This window comes from Megalops cyprinoides, chromosome 2 (genome assembly GCF_013368585.1).
Source record: "Megalops cyprinoides isolate fMegCyp1 chromosome 2, fMegCyp1.pri, whole genome shotgun sequence".
Taxonomy (NCBI): Eukaryota; Metazoa; Chordata; class Actinopteri; order Elopiformes; family Megalopidae; genus Megalops; species Megalops cyprinoides.
In genome coordinates this window covers 51,798,697-51,818,520 of record NC_050584.1, presented here as the reverse complement: position 1 = coordinate 51,818,520, position 19,824 = coordinate 51,798,697, and the positions used below count along the sequence as shown (strand labels likewise).

The following is a 19,824-nucleotide window of genomic DNA, read 5'->3' as shown; positions in this document are numbered from 1 at the left end:
CGCATTAAGCGGCCAGTCCAAGTGCGGCTCGGCCCGACAAAGGTCTCTTCCGGAGAGCCGCTGCGTTTTTTCCAGGCCGAAAGCCTTCACCTGAAACGCGGGGGCTTTTCAGAGCCATATGCATTCCAACAACTGCCATTACCGTCACAGGATCACCTGGCTGCAAAGAAAACCACAGCACTGCTCTGAACTGAGAATGTAACTCGACAAAGCACGAACCCACCACAGGCTTCTCTGTTGTGAAACAACTAATATTAGCACAAATGGCTTTCCAATTGACATGGAAATGTGTACATTCGGGACAGCGTCCTACCCCCGCGGCCACACAAATTGGCGGGTGTGGGGGGAGCGGGGGGAGGGCGCAGAGTTGCCGTTGGAGACCGAAAGCCAGCGTTCCCCTGGGGGCCGCTGCTCCACCTGTGCTAATCGGCCGGGAGCGGCAGAACAAAGCGGCCGTGGAGCTACGGAGCAGCTCCGTCACGCAGCAGCAGCAGCAGCAGCAGCAGGCCCCGGGATTAGCTCCTCCTTGCCGCCGCGGCCCCCTTTCACATTTCAATTCCACTGTAATAAATATTCTAATGAACATCTGCAGGACCTCATCGCTAACGCTCACCCCTCACTGTAGGCTGAGGGCTCCAGCCTCCAGCTTTGCAGATAGCCTCACCGTCTGCTGGCAGGGACAAACGCAAAAGGTGGGGGGGACTACACCCCCCCCCCCAACCCCCCCCACTGCATTGTCTCTCCTTGGGTCTATCAGAAATGGGGGGGAAAGAGGCTTGCAGAGAGAGGGCTGAGGTTTGCATGATGCCAGCAGGTTTTTTCTTTTAGCGGGGAGAGGCTCTGTTCCAAAAGGCTTCTCTTTATTTCCTCATTTCGCAAACCTGCATGCAGGAGCTGTGCAGCTGCATGAAATGGAAGACAAGATTAATGTGTGGCTTGATCAGTCAGGCTTATTCATTCAGGCAACGGAGGAATTCCGCCTTCCACTTCTTAATGCAGCCTGGTGCAGCGCAAGCTCGCCGCTTTTTTTTTTTGATACGCTGGGCGCTTCAGCAAATGAGTGTCAAGCCAAGATGTGCAGAGTTATGATATTACAGACAGCCGAATGCAGACTCCATTCTATCCTTTCAACTACTAAACACTGATTTCCTACTGTGCTATAATATTCTAAATAAGATACAATGCTAGTAATAGTAACGGATATTATTAAAACTTTCAGTGAAGTTTGGGGAAAGCCAACACTTCAGACGCTAAAACTGGCACTCTTGGAAATATGTTACATAAAAGCATCACGTCCAGAGATTAAAGGTAATCAATGCTGACACGCTGGCAATTTCTAGAACAATCTTTCATTATAAATCTCCAGACACACTTAGCACGGCATTGGACTTAATAGCCTGATAGGATCTGATGTTTCACAGACACTGCAAAGCGTACACAGACAGCAGTCATAGTGCCAAACAGCTTCACTGTCCTTTTTCCGTTTTATACATATGGGTGAGGTAGCACTGTGCGTCTATCTGATGGACACTGAAGGTCCAGGTGGCAAAAAAAGGTTGGAGGTGGCAAAAAAAGGCATGCCATTCTTCATTATCTATGCAATGGTCTTGTAGCCATTTGATTTCCACACAAACGCGTTACTCAAGTGACTGGTCGCATCCTAACCATATACATCTTGATTTTTTATGGGCATTAAAATATTGAAGCTCACATGCTACTGTCCCAATACCTACAAAAGTAATATAATGAAGATTCCTCATACACTTTGTCGACAAAAAGAAAATCATACAGCGTTCTATAGACTTACCACTCAGAACAGCCCGTCAAAGGCTTGGGTAGATAAAGGCACTTAACAGCGCATTTGTGCTCAAAAGCACAAGGCAGTGTAGCCGCATTCAGGGCAGTACTGCAACAATCCACTCATAAAGCCTAAACTGGAGTGCTGTCACTAAAATCGCTCTATTAAAGACATGGGAAGAAAAAAAAGAAGCTGCCGGCGACGCAACACACTGAATATAATTCAACAGCGCCTCCATCTATACAGAATTCTGCGCCTGCGAAATTAATTCAAAGCAGACAGGGAGACGGAGCGTGAACTGACTGTGTTCAAAAGCCTGAGAGCAGTTAGGATAAACCAAGCAATTTTCTCATAATCTCATAATGACAGCTGAGCAAAATAACGGACCGATACATGAATGTTCATTGTTAAAGTCGGTACGAGAAAATTCAAAGGAAGCTTCTATTCACCGACTTCCAGCAAACGCATTCTGTTAAGATCTCACTCCCCCTCCCCCTCCCCCACCAGTATGACACTGGAAATACCATTCAGGTAACTATATAGCAAGCGAGGCGATCAAATGCAGACAGTACGACTATAATATACAGAGGGAAAAGCAATGATACAGTTTTAACTAGCTAGAAACAAATTCGTTAGCTTGTCCTACAGCAGCGGACAGTGAATGTGAGGATACCTAATAGGAACAAAGAGCAGGCAATGATACCTAGCCAGCTAGCGAGCTAAATTTGTCCAGACACAATAAGAATGGGTATGTACTGTGTACATAATAAAATATATGAATAATGCAAACTAAAATATCGCATGTCATTAAACCAAATAATGTAACTAGCTACATATCAAGCTATAATGTTAGATGACTTTCCCACATCGAACTCAATATCACCCCCCTCGTTTCCAACTCCATCTCCCTTTACCTACAGTAGCTAGCTAACTAGCAGGTCACTCGTTTCGCCACAAAGACTAGCTTTAAATTTGACATCCAAATATACTATCTATTTATCTAGCTAGTTCTTGCAATTTTGAATAACATAATATCGTTAGCTGGACATGTAGCCATGTAACTAGTTAGTTGCCTAACGCTATCTAGCAACCCTATGTGACTTGCGAAGTTGCACTTACAGACTTCTAGACATTTCATTTTAAAAATGAGAAAACTTGCTGCAAAATGGACACTGCACCTCATAATCCCAGACGACCATTTAGCTACATCCATGTCTACCTGCACATTTGAAATGATACAACAGCTCATCTTAAAATAGTTAGCTAGCTAATTAAGCCAGAATATCCAATGGTTACGGCTAACGATTGGAAAAGAATGAAGCCTAGCAAAGAAGACAGCTAGCGAGCTAGCAAGCAATAATGTCTGCGAACTGTCTAAGGCTACAAACCAGAAACTGACTGACAAAAGCTTGCTAGCTCGCTAGCTAAATAATCCACTAACCTCAGACAATGCAGAGACAGAAAACACAACATAAGATGGACAATAAATGTACACACTGTAAGAGTTATACAGCTAAACCGGGAGCTGGTTAACTTACTCAAAAGTGGACATAATTCAGGACGCCATATTACATAATTACCTAGCCGGCTAGCTATCTTCATAAGGCGCACCACCAACTTACTGACAATAAGGTTGCTACCTTGCTAACGTTAAGTTTGCACTGCTCAACCAACACTGCAAATTGTCGCGCACCTGCGACGCTACATCCGAAAGCAATGTTCAATATTGATGCATCGTACCTGGAGGTTGGTCCATTTCAATATAAAATATTAATTCTGTGGAATATGGCATCATCACGTCTCTCCAATCATCATCTTCTTTCTCCGTATTCCAAACGGTGTTGTACATTGTTTAATTTCACTGACAAGTAAAACACCTTACACTTCTCTTCCAACTACTAAAGAAAAGCAGATAATGTCTAACTATATGAACAGAAAATGAAACGTTAACGTCTGCCTAAAAAAAATACTTAATTTCAATTTAAACTCTAGCTTATAGCTAGCTAGTAGCTTGCCGGCTAAACTTAAGTCTAAATCTGAATTCCTGCTTCAGAATAAATAGCTGTTTCGTGAAATCTGTAAAAGCACCAGGCTTCACTGTTATACTTGTCCGGGCATATACAAAAAATTAACAGTCCTACAGAACAGAAAGTAGATGCCAGCTCTACTATCTACTCCGTTCTCCAAAGACCTATCTGTGGTCTTCATTTTCAGAGCTCCGAGAGCCAGCAAGCAACCTTTCACATCATTTCGGCGGAACCACTTTGCGCGCAGCTGACGGGGGGGAGCGCTTCTCTATCAATGACGCCGCTCGAACAGTGCGCTCAATTTATTAGATAACACGCACTTTTACTTTAACTACCTTTTACAAGAAAACGTTAAAGAAATGCGTATGTGTCCTATAAGTAGATTATTATACAGGCTATAGCACATAGTCTTCAACACCTTAGTGACATCATTCCATTCTCCCCCTTACCCGTCTCTAGAGTGGAATGTCTCATCTCCAATTGCTTGCAGAGGAGGCAGTGCCGTGCAGCACGCAGGCTCTGAATTTGAGAGCCAATGAGAGAGGAATTTTTCTTGAACTCTGTTGCCAAAATCGGAGTTTACGTCTTTGTCTTTCCATTTTTTTTGTGGGGCGAAACAGTGAACATAGATGCTGCACGGAGGCGCGTGCTTCTTCCCAACCAATGAACGGCGAATGCAAGCGGAAGTCAAAGTACGATTGGTCGAAACAGTTACTATGAGGGACAAAGGGATCCAGGCCATTTGGAAAAATGGGAGCGATGTGACAGAAGGGTTTTCCACCGTTGTATTCTGGACACGATTACCCCTTGTTCACACAAGCACGCACGCTGGCACACAATACGTGCGCACACAGAAATAGCAAAAAAAAAAAAAAACAAAATCCTCTCACTGATTATTTTTTACAACGTCGGAGGTCACTGGTAATTTTACTAGCTATGATTTTTTTCTTGAGTAGATTCATCTAGGTTAAAACCTGAATAATTACATCATCATAATGCTCACAGGCTGAATTACAGTCTCTTGTGACACACGCGAAGGTTCAATAGGAATGTCTAACAAGAAAACAAGCAATATCCTGCTGTACAAAATAAGCACATGGACATTTCAGTTCCAAGTACAGCACACTAACTCTACTTTGTAGTGCCCTGCTTCAGATGACAATAAATCAGGCCTCCAATCTGCCTTCCTGCACAGCACACAACCCCCCCCAACCCATCTCTGTTGTCCTGGTCCGTTTAATATGTCAGTCAAAAGATGAAGACACCCCTCTCAATTGTCTGTTCTGGCCGTACTTGTCAGTGAGTGAATCTATTTAACAGCACAAGGAAAAAAAGCTCACAGATGGCATGTGCCTGACACATAGACACTCTCTGTCAAGTGTGTCAAACTTACTTAATTGCCACTGTCTCCACCACAGCGCTAGGTGGACAGATGGATCCATAACAATGACCAAGTACTGATTTGTGAAATGACCATAATCCACAGGAGCCCTGGGAAAAATTAATCAGCTCTGCCCTATAGCCTGGGATTGTGGTTTTAGGAGCACAATGGACACAAGCTGATATGTATATTTGCATTTCTTTCCAAAGTTATGACCCATCGTTAACTTTGTATCTACAAAATGTTGTTTCATTTGACCATTAATCAAAATGTTTAACTGTAAATTAGTTGCTGGTTCCTGACCTTAAAAGGTTGAGATTTCAGTTTATCTGGGGCGGTACAAGGAGCATCACCCTGATCTCAGCTCTAGATGTTCATCTGTCAGGACAATGACTATGAGAGCAAAAAACACAGTACCACTGAGCCTGCCAAGATAAACCCAAAGGCTGGGCTTGTCTTGTGTACCTATTCAGACAACCTAGAAATCTCCCAATAACTGTGACACATTGTTTATTTAGTAATACTGAAGAAAAAGGTCATGCACAGCGCTGGAGTGTCTGGTGGCCAGTAAAAACATGTTTGCTACAAAATGTGAAATTGCTTTGTAAATGTCAGTGTGGGCATGCATAGTGTCACCAGGAGTACTATCCGGCAGTACTATTGCAACCATTTTGTAAAAAGTTTGCTTTTTTGAAATTTGCTTGAAATTTGCTTTTATGTGCTATTTAGGGTGTTTAGGAGAGTGAATTTTAGCATATGAGGGTCACATGCATTGCCATGCATGCCAAAATTAGAGCTTAGAGCAGACACTAAAACATACTGCCCAAGTTCCTGCCCCTTTAAAATGATTTTTTTTTTCACAGCTTACAACACCCTTTTTATGCCCTGAAATTATAGACAACAGTAAATGAAGAAAAAAATGCCTGACAAAGACAAATTGGGCCAATGCAAACAAACTGCATTTGGAGCCAGTTCCATCTGCATGAAGGTGCAGATTTTCATTCCTCCTGTCTACATGGTTTCACATCCCTCTCTCGCTGGTAGCAGAAACGAGCCATTGATTCTGAGCATGACGCCACCGAAGGCTGACTGCCGGTGAGACTCCGAGACGCATGCAAGAATCACAAATGCTCTGATTTCACTGTTCATTGTGTGTAAAAGACTTTCAGACTTGTAAATTTGGCATTTGTGCTTATGCCCTAGGGGCAGGCATGAGTAAATGATAGATTCTAGTCTGCCTGGCTACAAGACCAAGCTAACCGATCCCTGATTGAAAGAAAATTCGAGAAAAGGGGACCGTGAGGTTTAAAGGTACAACTGTGGCTTTGCAGACAGTTTGTGAGGAACACATGTTACTGCATGCTGTGAGGTCCACTTTCTAGTTCTGTGATGTGAAGAGAGACTGTTTGCTGTGTGACATATTTCTGACTGTGTTATTTATGGGTTGATTACCTGTGGCATTTTTATGGTTTGTCTGTGGTGAGTGCAGTGGAAAGCACATAACTGCAGGCATGAATAAGCTATAGTTTCCATCTTAACACTATCTTAATGCTTAGACAGCCATAAAGTATTATGCAAACATAACAAAATGAAACACTGCTGTTTGTATAATGCTTGCATGCTTCTCAAATCTCAACCCTCTAAAATAATTAAAACAGCGTTCTGAAAATCTAGCTCCTTGTTTATTCCTTTCCTCTGTGTTAAACCAATGACATTGAGGTGAGAAGATCGTTTTTGTAGACTTTTGCAGACAGAATCAGATTTGCTCTCACTGTGGAAATGTGATCTTAGAAAGTGCCTGAATAAGCTTTGCTGAGCAGCCGAGGTGGACCACAACTGCTGGCACACAGTGGGGCATGACTTCCAACTTTGTACATCCCAGACATCTTCTTGCCAAAACCAAGTCCACAAGTGATCTAAACTGAGGATTCAGGTCTTCTCAGGGGGGGCTTCAGAGCTGCACCTCAAGTTTGTCTCCCTCCCAAAATGCAGTTTGAACAATCTGCAACAAAATGAAACATCACAAGAAAAACGCAATCTGATGTTGCCTGCAGTCTACTGTTATTGTCAGAGCTGCATAGTTACTTTAAAAAAAAGTAATGCCTGATTAAGCTATTCAGCATTTTGACAGCTCAGCATGACTTCATATCAATGTTGCCAGCTCCCCGTTGAACCACTTGAAAAGTAAGTTATATGAGACCTTTGCACCATTCATCTTTGTTGATTTGCCCGTCTGTCCAGTTTGGCCACAGTTAAATAATTTTGATAATGTTCAACCCGCCTCCCATCACTCCAGTGGTGGAGCATCACGTAATCACCCGATTTAACTGTATGTAATTCTAGAGGAGCAGTGATCCAGTGAGCTGCCTACAGCCTGTGTGGCAGTTTTTCTCCCGAGTCATGTCAAAGTCTTAATAACTGAGTATGACTGAGCGGCACTCTCCCTGCCTTCAGCAATCCTGCCCCTGTCTCTGTCAGTGCATCAGCCGGTGGCAGGAGGGGCAACATCCCCCCTCCCAACACACAGACACACAGACACACACACACACACACACACACACACACAGACACACACACACACACACACACACACACACACACACACACACACACACACACACTCTTCTCCCTGTCTCTAGGGTTGCAGACGCTTGGCGCTCCTGTCCGCACTGCCAGCTGGGTGATGTCATCCTGCAACGTGAGCAGCCCTTATGGACTGATGCAATACTCTGGTGACACCCTGTAACGAGCTGGCAACATCTCTCATCTCTCCCTCTATCTATTTAACTCTCTCGCTTTCTCAGCCTTCACCTCGCATTTTTAGTCTGCACATTTCTCCTCTGACATATTTATATATATATATATTTTCAGTTTCATATGTTTTCCTTTTGTACCCATCCCCCACCCCCCCCTGCCCTGCTTCGTTTACACCCCCTCTGCCTCTCTGCCTTTGTGAATGCCCCTTCGCATGTCACTGCTTCAGGGTGCCATGGCTCAGCATTATTTTAACAGAGCACTCAAACCTCAAGACAAAGAGCTGCTTGTTAACCCTTTCTTCTCCTAGGGGGCACAGCTTGAGCGGCTGGGAAAAATGGAAAGTTGCAGAATTAATATCAATTGACTCCCATATGACCAATACCACATAATGGTAATCAAACAGCCATTGATACCAGCTGGGCGGCAGTGCATAACCCGTGATATAATCAAATAACAAATGACTAAAGCTGAACCCAGATATATCAATCCACCCCCACATTAAAACAAAACGTTTCCTTATGCTTCATCACCAAGGCAGAGAACAACACATAATAACACACAATATCCAGGTTAGTTCTTCTGTCAGACAACAAGGCAGAGTTTGTGGTAATGACACCTTGAGTATGTCACCTAATCAGCTAAACAGCTCCCAAATAAACTCGCCTGAGAGAACTTACTAGTCCTAGGTAAAGAACTGATTCTGCGATAGTGACCACTTGTTTGCAGCACTAAGTAGTTTCAACGCTGCTCCCAGAGAGGGGACTAAAACCAGCAGATGATTGCAGGTGTGTCATTGCTTTCTTCTGAAAGTGGAGTGAAATAGTATCAGTGTGCATTACATGAACACCCACCCATCTGCTTAGAGGTTCACGAGGTCTGATTTTGAGGAAATCAGACTCCAGGGGTTTGTACTCTCTATAGAGGCATACAGATTGGGCCAGATTGTTTCAGTGACCTAGCTGGCAAGAAGTCCCACTCCCTCCCATTGCTTCAATATGTTACCATGGAACCGTCTGAACCAACTGTTTTCTCAAAGAAAAAAAATCCAGGCTTTGTTTTTGGTGTAAAAAGTACTAAAAAGTGAGAAACCATGTAATGTTAAAAAGTCAAATTAAATTAAAAAAGACACAGAGGGGCACTAAGTGGGATGTGAGTATAACAGACTCCTCAATACACTACATCCTTTGAGGGGAGGTCTTGAATATTTATGCAGAGGCTGATTTTATGCCTAGCTCAAACAGCTCACTTGCACTCAGTGCAGTAGCTTTCTGTCTTAACTACATTGCGAACACACTTGCATTCCTCTTCAGCTGCATGTGCCCTCGACAGCAGGTTTCCAGAGAGGAACTTTAACTGGATTTACATCTTTCCTGGCTTAATTTGTGTGCCATTCAAATAATATGCAACTGCAAGAACAGGTGTTGAAGAGAGGACAGATAAATACAGAGATACAGCACGTGCAATGAAAGACAATGTAAGTCACATTTGGATAGGGGTATTCAAGTCAATGGTACTGCCTGGCTATACAGGCGTAAAGCTACAAGAACAGCATTAACCAGCCAAAATGAACAAACTTCCCTTGGTAGCCTTGTCATTCATTTATAAGGATCAACAAGCATGTTTCAGGAATGTTCATCTGAAGGCAGCAATACAGCTCAGCAAACATATAATCATAATCAATAATGCCAAAAAAAAAAAAAAAAACTAACAGCAAAACGCCAGGACGATACCAGCAAAATGATCATGAATGTAGCCTGGAATTTGTAACGTAAGCTCTGAGAGTAAACCCTCCCATACTGGGCGCTCTCCAGGTACGATCTTATCAGCGCATACTGAACATGAAATTCAGTAGTGGGGTAACCTGGAAATCCACAGATGTTCCACCAGCAAATGGAGGACAAGTTGCGATTCTGCAACTAACAAAAGAAAGTCCACAACCCAAGACAGGGGGAAGATTACACGAGTGGATTAGGGTCGATTACAGGGTAGATTACATTTTAAATTAAATAAAACTGATGGGCCATCTTATAATTTCACCTGATCTGTTTTTTTTACAGTCTGTGCCATATGCTTTATTTAATTGAAAAACTGAAAATGTCAGACAGATTAAAATGTTAATGTCTGTAATAATTTGTTTTCTTTGTTTTTAGTTTGCTTGCTCAGGCAGAGGATACATGTTTACTATGAAAATGATTTACCTGGGGTTTGATATACAACACCTGAGGTCTGACAGGAATGTGTGACAGACCTCTACAGCAGAGATCACTGCTTATTAAATAATTCCTTAGTGAGACTCTGTTCAAGTCAAATACTTTGAGCAATTTGTCCTTCAGAAAAATGAACAGTGACTTCCAAAAGAAATGTCACATCTGCTGACCCTGTCTGCCCCTAGGCCTTCCCTGGAGAGATAACAGACTATGTCTAAACACCGCTAACAGAGCAAACGGAGCAGACACAAACACAGCAGTTTATGGCTGCCGAGGCCTTGTACATCATGGAAATTGCTGGTGTTTACACTACCAGCACAGAAGTTTGTGGGGGAGTCGGGCCTTTCTGAGACAGCTGGTGTCAATGTATCAGAGCTGACAGCGCTAATGGTGATGCTAAGAAAGGGGCTCCCCTTCATGCGTGGGTTCCCCAACACAGCCCGCCCTCCCTCCTCAACACCCTCCTCCTCCCCTCCCTGCGCTTGCCTAAAAGCTGGGGGCCGGGGGCACTTCCGGGCGGAGCCATCCCCCGTATCTGTCCCACACAAACACACAATGGTCATTATCCTCAAACAGCTGAGACAATTTAAATAACTTAATGTTTAAATCCACAACAACGCACAGTGGTGTCCCAGGAGGAGGAGGAGGAGGAGGAGGAGGAGGAGGAGGGGGGGATTCCGGTGGCCCAGTTTAGTGCCCCCCCTGTGTCGCCGCGCACACTTATAATGAGGAGAGGGGAGGCTGTGAAAAGGGTTTTCACGCCCTTGCAGTGGAGCACTCCGGAGCAGGAGCGAGAAAAGAAATGAGTTTCAGTATAGGTGCATGTTACCTGTGGGAAGGATTCAGTAATTAGGTGTCAGACACCGGCTGTGTGGCTGTCACGCACTCACCTGGCCTCCCATCGCTTCCGCTTTTTACAATGCAGCTACAGTAAAGTACTCACAATGCAAAGCTCGGTGGACAGTGCAAAAAAATGAACCTGGAGAAATGAATGGGGGGGGGGGGGGGGGGGAGGCAAGAGGGGGTGGAAAACACCCTCATGGCACCACTCATTTCAAAACTTGCGGAGTTAAGGCTGTGGAGGTGTGATAATTGCGCTGTGAAAGTGAAATGTGAAAGCCGATACGATGGGGGCTTATCCATTCAGAGTTCACAAATGACGGGCTAACTCCTCTTAAAGTTAAGTTAAGAAAATCTCTTCCTCCTATATATGGGACTCATCTGAGAGCAGTGGGATTTGCAGGAGGGTTATGCACAAACACACCTTCCACCCAAGATCCTTGCCGCAGGTAGGCAGAGAGGGACCGCAGTGGGTGGGATTGAGTCTGTCACATCACACCTCCAGGGAGAGCTCCTCCAGAGAGAAAAAACCCCTCCATCAATACAAGTGATATACTGAACTCCAGAAAGCAGCACTGCGGATATCATCGACTTGTGCAGGCCTGTGACTGGATGAAGTATGTTTCCAATCATTTTTCAGGCTGACCAAGAGTCAGCAGCACCCAGTCGCCCGTTGCACCTGGAGTTAGTTAGCTATAAAAGCTGCCCTGCCATAAATTACCTCGCAAACACTCTTACTTGTGTTTCCATGTTTACAGTATGTCTGGATTGCAACAAGGAGAGGCCTCCCGCTATAAGTTGAGAGGGCTGGACTAACACAGACCTGATTTCCATTTCCATCAAAAATGCAGTGCTCTAGAACTGGCTCCCACCCAAGTGGCAACAAGCACTAGCATGGTAGTGCAGGTCTCATACATTTCTGTCTTTTCTGACTGAATACAGTGACTTCTGCTTTTCCATTCTATGCACCCACCTTGTACCTTTAAACTGTACACCAGTAAAGTGCCAAGCCATCCTGAGTGACAGTCAGCTAAACAATCAGCTCATGATTGAAGTGTGTGCTAACAAGAGGAACGAGAGAGTGAGGCTCAGGAACCAGGCCAATTGCTGTCAATGTTATTTTATTCAGTTAAAATTAAAAGAAAAATGAAAATCTATTTAAAATGAAGTTATTTAACATTTTGAAAACAAGTTTGCTTGTCTTGAACACAGTTAATACTTTGGGCGATTATTTTTGTGCTCCTTACTTGTTAAGCAAAGCTATTCAATGTCTTCAGTTCATTCCCTTACCCAATGGGTGCCAAAATCACAATGGTTTGTGCGTGCAGATCGAGCTACATCCAACAGCCAAACTTTTCTGAAAAATTCCTCCAGTAATTGCCTATATTCAAGAAAGGAAATCATTTGTATCAAAATCAAATGGGTTTTGAGCTTTTTTTTCATGGAGTATTGCTTTAACAACAAGTTTTCATTTACAGTGATGACCTGGGAATTGTGAATTGACAGCAATTCTAGGAAAATCACGAGGAAAGAAAAAGACATTTTTCTTATTAGTGACACACAGACCAAGCTGGAGAGCATTGTGTAAAAAGCCACAGAGCGCAGCATTTCAACGCACACTAAAACGCTCTCATTTGGGGCAATACACAACAGATCAGGGAAAAGACAAGTATTTTCAAACTGTATATGCTACAGAACAATCGATCAATGGCAGCAAAATGAAAAACATCTAAACAGCCACAAGACATAAACACAAGCATTCCACGGGATTCAGAGAGTTGCCAAGTACAGATCCTGCTCAAGTCGACTCGGGATGAGACTGAGTAAAAATGGCCACCAGATGCGTCCGTTGTACCCGCGGCTCCTTTCAGGAGCCAAGCTCCTCCCAGACAGGGTTAGCATTACTGCCCCACACCTGCCTCACTGAGCGAGCCCTGGCTTTCTGGCACACGGAGATGCCTTTGTCTAAACGCAGTCCAGACGCTGACGGTTACTGATCTGAGGGAGGCAGGTGGGTTTCAGTGTCTGTCGTTCCACGCTGCTCAGGCCTGAAACCCAAGCCCACGTGTGACACTTCGCCCAGCACAAGGCAACAGAGTGTACCCTGGTAGACACCAATCCAGCCCCCTGGGTCCTCTGTGCAGAGATGGGAAAAGCTCTTTACCTCAGTCCACTTCAGTTAAGTGCTTTCCCTTCATTATAATGGAACTTAGATGATATAATTTTTTTACAAGCTATTTGGTAAATAACTTTCCAATGTAGTATAACAGTTCTTATTTTCAAGTAAAGCAAACCTTATCTTAAACCTTGCGAGATACCATTTCACAGATGCTAACAAATGTTGAATAACCATTCTTTTAAGCTTTTTAAAAGGTAAACTGTTTCGTAAAGAAAATTCTAGAAAACCCTGTTCCAGTTGAGAACTCCAATTGTAGGTAATTGTTCTGAAGCTCTAAATATTGTTATAATAATGTATTGGATGGCATGTATTTTTATATTATAATAAGGGTTTCATTGGTTATAAACATTGTAAGCATATCTAAAATGTATCCTCTGATTAAAGAATGTCTGCATTCCGTGAACTCCAACTGAAAATGCCCTTGGAGGTGGTGTAGCCATCCTTGCCTACCTATGGGTTTATTGGGGGTGGAGAGTGGTTATATAAACCTATGAAGTTTCCTCTACACAAAACTCAATGTCAAATTTACATTACACTAGAAACATGCATGAATTTGGCATGATTAACACCCTTAATTTTGACATGCTTAGGTTCCGACAGGAGGCAGGCAGGCAGATGAGTCTCACAGGCCACAAAGATGTGTCAAGAGGGCCTGGGGGATATCAGCCTCCATCTGGCACCAGGCGGGAAATGGTTAACTTTGTCAGACTAAGCAGAGGGTAAAGAAAAGGACTAATTGGGCATTTAAACATTTTTCTGACAAGCAAGAGGAGGCTTAGAAAAAAAAAAATCAGCAACATTTTCTTCCAAGTCATGCTGCACTGATTAGTCCATGTTTTAAATCACTGCCCTCCTTCTCTCTCTATCTCCCTGCTATCCTACAAAATGCTAAAAAAAAAGTCCTTACGCAAAAATAGCAAAATCAGACATCATTATAAACCCTAAGGTTATGGTCAAAATGATCCAAAATAATCCTTCCATGTGAACACAGTGGAAAGTTGTGATTATCCTGCAAGGCAATGGTGACAGCATCAAGACAAGCACTGTTCAGACGGCAGTCAGGTTTTTTGAACTCAAGAACATTTCCCAGCTATTACAGACAGAGTGTGATTTACTTGTGATCTCTTGATATTAGATTAGAGCAGAAAAAATGAAAGGATTGGTTATGTATGTGAAAGCAGTTTCGATGGTCAGTTTCGCCTCTTTCTTCCCACTGAAAACAAATGTACAGTGCTGGCCAAAAGTATTGGCACCCCTGCAATTCTGTCAGATAATGCTCAATTTCTCCCAGAAAATGATTGCAATTACAAATGTTTTGGTAGTAATATCTTCATTTATTTTGCTTGCAATAAAAAAACACAAAAGAGAAAGAAAAAAAAGTCAAATCAAGTATCAATTTACACAAAACTCCAAAAATGGGCCGGACAAAAGTATTGGCACCCTTTGAAAAATCATGTGATGCTTCTCTAATTTGTGTAATTAACAGCACCTGTTACTTACCTGTGACACATAACAGGTGGTGGCAATCACTAAATCACACTTGCAGCCAGTTAAAATGGATTAAAGTTGACTCAACCTCTGTCCTGTGTCCTTGTGTGTACCACATTGAGTATGGAGAAAAGAAAGAAGACCAAAGAACTGTCTGAGGACTTGAGAAGCAAAATTGTGAGGAAGCATGGGCAATCTCAAGGCTACAAGTCCATCTCCAAAGACCTGAATGTTCCTGTGTCTACCGTGCGCAGTGTCATCAATAGGTTTAAAGCCCATGGCACTGTGGCTAACCTCCCTAGATGTGGATGGAAAAGAAAAATTGACGAGAGATTTCAACGAAAGATTGTGCGGATGGTGGATAAAGAACCTCGACTAACATCCAGACAAGTTCAAGCTGTCCTGCAGTCCGAGGGTACAACAGTGTCAACCCGTACTATCCGTCGGTGTCTGAATGAAAAGGGACTCTATGGTAGGATACCCAGGAAGACTCCACTTCTGACCCAGAGACATAAAAAAGCCAGGCTGGAGTTTGCTAAAACTTACCTGAGAAAGCCAAAAACATTTTGGAAGAATGTTCTCTGGTCAGATGAGACAAAAGTAGAGCTTTTTGGGAAAAGGCATCAACATAGAGTTTACAGGAAAAAAAACGAGGCCTTCAAAGAAAAGAACACGGTCCCCACAGTCAAACATGGCGGAGGTTCCCTGATGTTTTGGGGTTGCTTTGCTGCCTCTGGCACTGGACTGCTTGACCGTGTGCATGGCATTATGAAGTCTGAAGACTACCAACAAATTTTGCAGCGTAATGTAGGGCCCAGTGTGAGAAAGCTGGGTCTCCCTCAGAGGTCATGGGTCTTCCAGCAGGACAATGACCCAAAGCACACTTCAAAAAGCACTAGAAAATGGTTTGAGGGAAAGCACTGGAGACTTCTAAAGTGGCCAGCAATGAGTCCAGACCTGAATCCCATAGAACACTTGTGGAGAGATCTGAAAATGGCAGTTTGGAGAAGGCACCCTTCAAATCTCAGGGAGCTGGAGCAGTTTGCCAAAGAAGAATGGTCTAAAATTCCAGCAGAGCATTGTAAGAAACTCATTGATGGATACCGGAAGCGGTTGTTCGCAGTTATTTTGTCCAAAGGTTGTGCTACCAAGTATTAGGCTGAGGGTGCCAATACTTTTGTCCGGTCCATTTTTGGAGTTTTGTGTAAAATGATAATTGATTTAATTTTTTTTTCATTGTCTTTTGTGTTTTTTCATTGCAAGCAAAATAAATGAAGATATTACTACCAAAACATTTGTAATTGCAATCATTTTCTGGGAGAAATTGAGCATTATCTGACAGAATTGCAGGGGTGCCAATACTTTTGGCCAGCACTGTAATTACAAATATGCTGAAATGAGGACAGCAATTAGTAGAGGCATGAATAAGCAGACAGTGCCCCCATTTTAATATGCTAAAAACTCTCCGTGGGAAAACCATATTTTCTCAACCTTATCATCGGTGGTTTCAGTGAGAAGACATGCTGTGTGCAGACAGAGACACGCAGACTGCAGTGTTAGTGATGGCAAGTCACAGGTAGGCAGGTAATTACTCACGACATCTCTGCTCATGAAAACCGACACCACCGCCATTGACCTACGTGCTCTTTTCTTTGTTAACTGACCATCAAATCATTAGACCATCTTCGATTAAAAAGGTTGGTTTAAAAGTCAATTTTCATTGCCGGTTTGATGAAGACGTACATGAGGATGAAAAAAAAAAAAGTGCTGGGGGCCTGAAGTCACAGAAGAGCAAAACACACGGTAGCTGCGTTGATCTTTTAAAAGAATTGCTTCAATGCAAACATTAATTATAGGGTAATTACACCTTCTTCACACAAGACTATTTCCTCTTGCTCCTTCCACCCAAAAAGGACCTGTATATTAAGCAGCTTTCATTGCAGGGCTGGTTTAGAACACAGCATCCTTGACTGCCCTGCAACTGTCTATAGGGACAAGGTGTCAGCTGACATGTGATGTAACAGGAAGTGAAGGCCAGTGATTGACATGGCTGCAGATGGGGTTTTTTTGGGCTCATGTGTTCATTTTTGAGTGTTCATTAAGAAATATCTTTGGGCAAGTAGCAGAAGAGGCGGTATGCAGCTTGACACAGCGCTCAGCACTCTCCCGTAACCTCTTCATCTCCCAGACTGGCCCGCATCCAGCCCAAGTGCAGCTGAGGACAGAGGGATGAGGCCCCCCTGAGCTTCCAGTGACGGAGTGCACCTCTTTAATAGGGATTTAAACAGAGCGGTTCTGATGACCCGGAGTGTGTCACACTCCAGTCAGGTGATAACCTTAGTGACTAGTGTTCAACTCTAGGTCAACCACTTCAACGAATCATTTCTCTAAATGCCCTAACCATACCAGACAACCATACCAGAACATCCTAACGCCCAGGATCAAGAACACCAAGTACAGATTCTAATGCTTAGCAAATTGGCTGCATATCAACTGACATAAAAACAACCATAGCGTTACAAACAATTTTGTAGCCGCAAAACCCTGTTCATCATCATGTCATCCAAAGAGTTTTTTCACTCTTTCCAGAAATTTATTACACAAAGAATGCTTTGTTTCTTGCAGGGACACATAACTATTGGTAGGGACAACATGCAAATATGTGTCACGTATTGCAATTCACTTTTACAGTCTCAGTTTTAGTGTATGCACAAATAATAAAAAATGCCAACGATATAACAGTAGGTAGACATCTGCAAAAGCAGTTAAAATAGCACCTGTACAAGAGGCAAGAGGGCTGGGGGGTCAGAAATAAGCTCTGGTGTTCTTGCCCCTAGGTTTAAGCAGCCTTAATAGGATTAATAAAGGAAAATCTCTTCAAATGAATCTGGCTTTACACAGAGAGGCTGACACTGTGCCTTCCCAGCTGGTACAGTAGCAGGCAGGCCTTACCTCATCGCTGCTCACAACGGCCGAGGATAATAAGCCTCGCTGAATGCTGGGAAAACAGCTATCAATGGCCAGCAACACCGATCAGTTGCAACACACATAGATCTGCTCTTGTCTTTTCCATACATATAACCAGGTAAAATGCAGATATGAGCAAAACTGCACAAAAAAAAGTGAAGCGAACAGCAGAGACTTTAATAACTGACCATGGTCCCCCCCCCCCCCCCCCCCCCCATATGGCCCCAGGTAGCACAAAGCACTCTACACATGCAACCATGAATCATCTGTTCGTATAAATGCTTGGAGGACCTTTCGACACCTTGGCAGTGTTGATGAAAACGAAAACGGAGGAACGCCTCCATTAAAAAATGATTCATGCCTGGCGTGACCGTTTCGCAGCGTGCTGGATCTGTTTTGGGTGCAGATCAGTGGTTTTGATGGAGGGGCGTGCTCATCAGCAACTGGGGCCCGTGTCGGGATCACAGACTGACCCCCCGCCGTGCGCACACGCGCTCGCCCCCTCCCAACGTGCTGCGCGTCTGGTGCCACCGCTCGGGCCGCGGAGTCATCTGCCCGGGCTGCTTGCTGCCCAGCGGCTACGCGCAGCAACCAGCTGCTCCCTCCGATAAGCAGCTCTCCCTCTGCTCGTGGGCCCGTGCTGGCCGCACAGCGCACGTTCTTCCTGGCAGTGTAGGACCTGGCCACTGGGCACTCTCAGGCGAAAAACCGCCTCATATTCCACGCTTCAACATCACACGGACACCGCCGTGAAAACACCATCTCCCGAAACACGGCTCCACCTCAGCCTCCGGAGCTGCGCTCTCACGCCACCCGGCTCCAGTCTAAGCAAGCTGGACCGCTTCATTAATCATGCCGTGCGAGGCAGCGCTACCCTCTCAGCGCCAGCTCTGTCCAAACAGATGTGTTCTATATCTGCACATGCTGCATGGGACTTGGGCTTCACCAGGGCATAATCCCTCGCAGGCTGCCGGTTAAGCCCCAGTGTGCAAGGCAGGCCTTTCTCCCTCTGCCTTTCCCGTTGTGCGGGGGGGGGGGACTGGGCCGCAGCCTGCACTAGAACACACTCCCCGGCACGCCATGGGCTCTGCGCTATCTGAGCTTTGTTGCAGTAATTAACAGGGGGGCCCCTCTCTCAGCTGGGGGCTCTCGAACACAGAGCCAGGCCTTTCATGTGTGTAGTGGTCAGCTCTCCCCCCACCCCCAAGCAGCTCTGTTAAATGAGTTGTGATATAAATCTGCAGGCTGGCCGGTTAGCGGGACGCAGAGCGGGGCGGCTGGCACGCTGTGCCCGGTCAGATGACTGTCTGCTCTCCGCACACCGTTTCAACATGCATCAGAAAAGATGAAAAATGATTTTGGGAAAAATGAGCGCACTGAACTGATTCGTGTGACTCTGAGAAAGGTATTAACGACATGTCAATACATAAATAAACACATGGGCTCTTGTTAACTATCGCTGATTAAAGAGCAAGCAGATTACTGGCTGTTTTACGACAGCTAGGTTTGGTGCCAGGGAGCTGTGGGTTTAAACTGTCAGCATATTAATCTGATGACTTGAGCCACCACAATGCAGCAAACAAAAGCGAACTAAAACAAACAATATTAAATTGCTTTTAAAAAAAACACTGCGCAAACCTAGGAACAGTTCACATGCACAGCTGTTCATCGTGTCTTCATTTTTTGTTTGCTTCAGCCACCAATGTGAGACAACAAAGCAGTGCTGGGCTCACACTGATATTAGCCTTGGGTGTTTTCAAATAAAACGCCAGCTCAAATACAATAAAAGTGGCTTGGGCTAATCAAACTGAAGGACCAAAGGCAAAGACATCTTTATGATTTATGATTCAAAAGATTGAATCTCTTCAGTCTTCCCGATCGGAATCAAAAACTGAGGTCTGGGTTAACTATTTTAGAGTGTGCCTGTCATTTTGTGAATGATAAAACTGAACGCATAATACAGAGCATGCATTCTCAAACTGTCATATTACTTTTCATACAGACTGATAGCCTCTTTTCCGCTAATATTATTGTAATAACAGGGTTATTGTGTATACAGCAATGCATCTGTAACATTGTTCTTCCCTCCTATTATGTTTTATATGTGGCTGGTTTAGAAGATGGTGGAATATATTCATTGCAAGCTCAGACAGATATAAATAATAATTATAGGGAGCCCC

The 19,824-nt window shown here is 44.0% G+C and overlaps 1 protein-coding gene across 2 annotated transcripts in view; it reads right to left on the bottom strand.

Annotated features, from left to right (window-relative positions):
- pik3r3b (phosphoinositide-3-kinase, regulatory subunit 3b (gamma)) overlaps nucleotides 1–19,824 on the bottom strand; it is a 125,797-nt gene that overhangs the window by 13,377 nt on the left and 92,596 nt on the right. Inside the window, exon 1 of one of the 2 annotated variants that reach the window (XM_036517457.1) lies at nucleotides 3,539–4,006. The exons of the other annotated variant lie outside the window; for it this stretch is intronic. Within the exon in view, the coding sequence (XP_036373350.1) occupies nucleotides 3,539–3,647 (109 nt within the window). The 5' untranslated portion in view covers nucleotides 3,648–4,006. Of the gene's footprint in view, nucleotides 1–3,538; nucleotides 4,007–19,824 lie in introns of those variants that run through there. 2 annotated transcript variants of the gene reach the window in all.